The sequence below is a fragment of the Carlito syrichta genome, unplaced genomic scaffold (assembly GCF_000164805.1).
Source record: "Carlito syrichta isolate Samal-C Ts95f unplaced genomic scaffold, Tarsius_syrichta-2.0.1 Scaffold305193, whole genome shotgun sequence".
NCBI lineage: Eukaryota > Metazoa > Chordata > Mammalia > Primates > Tarsiidae > Carlito > Carlito syrichta.
This window is the reverse complement of record NW_007249289.1, coordinates 117,926-122,222: the sequence shown is the minus strand read 5'-3', so window position 1 is coordinate 122,222 and position 4,297 is coordinate 117,926. Positions and strand designations below refer to the sequence as shown.

The 4,297-nt window shown below is 56.0% G+C and overlaps 1 protein-coding gene across 1 annotated transcript in view; it reads right to left on the bottom strand.

The window, feature by feature from the left end:
- Positions 1-1,771: 1,771 nt before the first annotated feature.
- Positions 1,772-4,297, bottom strand: part of LOC103263625 (hemicentin-2-like) — a 47,706-nt gene continuing 45,180 nt past the window's right edge. Inside the window, 3 exon segments of the mRNA XM_021714060.1 lie at positions 1,772-2,005; positions 2,386-2,555; positions 3,007-3,132. Coding sequence (XP_021569735.1) covers positions 1,772-2,005; positions 2,386-2,555; positions 3,007-3,132 — 530 coding nt within the window.

The following is a 4,297-nucleotide window of genomic DNA, read 5'->3' as shown; positions in this document are numbered from 1 at the left end:
ACCCAGGCTCAGCGGTGGGACTGCCATGAACACGTGAGGCTACACATCTGTTTCTGTTTCTGGGTATTCCCCTCATTCCTCCATACCTGAGGCTTACCCATCTAGAAGGAAGGGTGCTGGCGAGGACACAGCACTGGGATCCCAGCCTGGCATCCCACGCCCTCAGAAATGGGCCATCCCTGGTGGCATTTGCACCCGGGTCAGGGTCCTGGCCCCGGGGATCCTCCTGCACACCTGGGCCAGGTCCCAGAAGCACCTGCCCACCCGGGGGGTGACTCACCTTGGCAGTTCTTGTCGTCCCAGGCCAGGGTGAAGCCGGCAGGGCAGGAGCAGGAGAAGTGGCCTAGCGCGTTGAGGCAGGAGTGGGAGCAGGGACTGGGGCCAACCAAGCACTCGTCCTTGTCTGGGACAGAAAGGGAGCTGGTGGCCTCCCCTCCCATGCACTCCTGCCCGCTGCCCCTGGGAAAAGGCCTCCCGTGTTCGTGTGGGGCACAGGGGGTGCTCACCCATGCAAAATGCTCCCTAGGAGTCCAGCTCAAAGCCCTCAGGGCAGCCGACTTCATTCTCTTCTGCAAGAGTCAAAGAGGACAGGCGCTAAGGCAATGAGCCCCTTCCCAGGCCGCATTCTCGGCCTGTCCCGAGCCAAGTCAGTGCCAGGGAATCAACAAGCTCTTTTTGCACCCCAGCCTGGCAGAGGCGGTGGCTGTGGGAAGTGTCTGAGACCTGGGGGGCTCCTGGTGGGGTGGGGCAATCCAGGAGACACCATTCAGGTGAAGTACAGGGGGCCAACCTTGCAGGATTGGGCTCCTGAGACCCCAGCGCTTGCGTAGAGGGTGGGCAGAGGGGCAGAGGGACAGGCAGCAAGGACAAAGGTGGAGCGGGGCGTGCTGAGTTCTGGAAGAGAAGGGTACCTGCCATCCTCGATCAAGTGGTCACCAGATGCCCGGCTAGGGTTTCAGGGACAGCATTTCTATAGCTACACTTTGCAAGGCAGGCGATGTCACACCCGCCATGTGGATGGGAACACCGAGGCTCAGAGAGGCCAGGGCATTGCCCTCAGAGTCCCATAGCCACAAAGTGGTGCAGGTGGGATTTGAACCAGTCTGCCTGGCCTCAAAGCTGTGCTCTTGTTCAGTGTTTAAAACATTTGGGGCTCGGGTGTGGCAGCTCATGCCTGTCATCACTGCCTGTGGGAGGCTGAGGTGGGAGGATCGCTTGAGCTCAGAAGTTCAAGACTAGCCTGGGCAGCAGAGTGAGAACCTTGTCTCTACAAAAAAACAGAAAAATGCGCTGGATGTGGTGGTGTGCAGGTCGGTCGAGCCATGATTGCACCACTGCACTCCAGCCTGGGTGACGAAGTGAGACCCGGACAGAAAAAATGGGGACCTCAAATATTGCTAAAATGTGTGTCTTGGCATATTTAGCATCCACTGGGGGAGAAGATAAGGCATGTGGTAGCTCCACAGGCTCTGACTGTGACTCCCGATTCCTGGGTGGGGCCTTGGGAGAAGGGGGTGGGGTATGGCTCAACTCTCAAATGGTAGGCTGGGATGGCTGGGCTTTGACCTGGGCCTGGGGAAGGCTTGAGGTCTGCCTGGGAGTGTCCTGGAGAGCTGTGTCCCTGGGGAGGTATGGTGGTCAGGACAGGCCGGAGGTGAGTGAACCGGGTGAGCCAACTTTGGTCATGGAGGTTGGGGTGGGTGGCTTCCAGCCAGGCTTGTGGGCCTCAGGGGCTTCAGCTGGAACAGCAGAGTGGGGACAAGGCCAGGCCTCAACAGCTTGCAGGGCCGTGGAAGCGCAGGGCCTCAGCCTCGGGGTGAAAGGCCATGCTAATAGCCCAGGCCTGCAGGTTCTGCACCAGCTGGGGCTGGGGGCCCCGTGCCACGTCGTACTCGATGCTGTGGTTGCAGCATAGGGACCTGGGGATGCCACCCTGGAGGAAGCGCTGTGTGGAACCCACAAACAGCTGACCAGGCCCTGTCTGCACAGAGTGCTCCTGGAAGTCCTGCGGGGGGGGGGGGAAGAGGAGGGGGGGGAAGAGAAAGGAGGATGAGAAGGGGGAGGAAGAGGGGGAGAAGGAGGAGAGGAAGGGAGAGGAGGAGGGAGGAAAGTGCTTAGGATTTCCGCTCCCAGTTAGCCTAAGACCCTCGCCTGGCTTGGGGGCTGGGGAGGCCACAGGAGGAGACTGAATGGGCGTTGGCTCTTCCTGGGGCCAGCTGGCAGCCATGGGCAGTTTCCCTTCATGCTCTTGCTTACAGATAGATGAGGGAGGACTGTCCCAGGAAGCGGGGCTCAGCGCGTCCTCCCGGGCCCCAGTGGAGCCTGTGACAGCCCACCAGTGCCACCCAGCCCTGCTGGGGTCAGAGGGAAAGTGGACCTGGCTACCTGGGGTCCTCCTCGCCCGGCCCGCTGGCACCCCCCAGGCTGGTCCACCTGCACGTGGAGGCCCGCCTCCGCCAGGCTCTCGGGGACGATGCCATTGACCACCGTGCTGAGGACCAGGAGGCTGTCAGGGCCCAGGGCCCGCACCATCTGGGTCATCTCCAGCAGCTCTCCTGTGACCCGGCCCCACACAGTTAAGTCTCCACGAATTCCGGCACCAGTAATGACTCCACACCCGGCCAGGACCAAGAGATTTATTAAAGGGGGCTGTTACAGAGAGGATCTGTAACAGAGGGGAAAAATGAAAGAAAGAAAGAGTTGCAGGGAGAGGGCTGTATTTATTAGCCTGACAGGGGCCGGAAGGAGTCGTGCTATATTTCTATTGGAGGAGCTGCATGGGAGCAGGGTGGGGCCGATGCCGTGTTATAGTCCTGTTGGACGCATAAGAAAGCTGGCTACATTCTGGGAAAGGATTGGAGGCTTGCAGGTTTGAACTTCACGCACGTGGGGCATTGTGCACACAAGCCAGGACCTAGGGCCTTTGTTGTCTGGTGTGTCCTCACCATGCTCGGTGCCATTTTGGGAGCCACCCCTCTGGTCACTTCCAGCAACCTTCATTCCTACCTTTTCTGTTCTTATGGGGAGGGGCGTCGTTATTCTTTCTGGCTACTTCCTGCTGGTCAGGGGCGTTGTGGGGGTAAAGTGGTAGAAGGGTGCAGAACCAGCCAGAGCAGGGCCCAAAGGTAGGCGCTGAAGGTGTAGATTTCCGTAGGTGAGAGTTCCATGAAAGTTGCTTGTAAGTGCAGAACAGCGACCTGTTCTGGCCAGTCTTCTAATGAGCACGGGAATGGTGGTAACCAGCTATCCTGGAGCAGACTGTGGAGGTAGACAGAAAACCTGGAAGAGAGCATATCTAGAAGAAAAAATTAGATGAAAGTTTAGTTGTTATAGCTCTGGATTTTTTACAGGAGCAGGTTGGTAGCTATTGAGCAACAGGAGGTTAAGTCTTCGATTTGAAAAGTTTGAGACAGTAGTCTTCATGTAGGTAAGGAGATATTTGATGATGCATGGTCTTAGGGTTACAACCAATAGGAGGAGGATTATTGGGCCAGCTATTGCCGAGACTAGGGCGGTGAGCCCGGGGGACCATGAGAAGAAGGTTTGATACCAGTTGCCATAGGCCTGGTTTTGTGATTCCCGGTGTAGTATATTGTCCCTTATTTGAGCTAGGGTTTCTCTTATTACCCTTGATTTGTTGGCATAAAAGCAGCAGGCTTCTCCTAGGGTTATGCACAACCCTCCTTGTTTTAGGAAAAGGAGGTCTAGGCCTCGTCTATTCTATAAACTACCTCAGCGAGAGAGTCAAGCTGTTGTTCTAATTGAGACACACTCGATTCTAGTAGGCGTAAATCAGTATCAATTTGAGTGCTAAGCTGTTTAAGATTTTGGTCACCCAGAATTAAGGAGGCTGTGCCTATGGTTGTAGCTCTGGCAATGCCTAGTCCCATTAGTAAAGGGACTAACAGTTACCGTTTTGAGCAGGTGGTGTTAAAGAGTTTGAGGTGTCGTCTATCTTCCGTTCCTTTATAAATGTAGACCTGGGGTAGGATGTGGACCAAGATGCACAATTCTGTTGTGTCTTTGAGATGCTGTAAGCTGATACAGGGGGTGATCCCTTGGGTACAGGCAAACCACGTGGTGGGGGGTGCCACTGCGAAATGGGGGATGGTTTGATTATGGAAGGTAGCGATGTTAATATGAGAGGTGTTGTTGCAGGACAATCGGAGGGGGGATGTAGTTATGGGAAAGGTTGGGGAGAAGAGACATGTTCCTTGTCCCTGGAGGTCATCCAGCATCAGTGTGGGATGAGTGCCCCAGGGACATAATTGCTTATTTTGTATATCGGTAAGAGTAA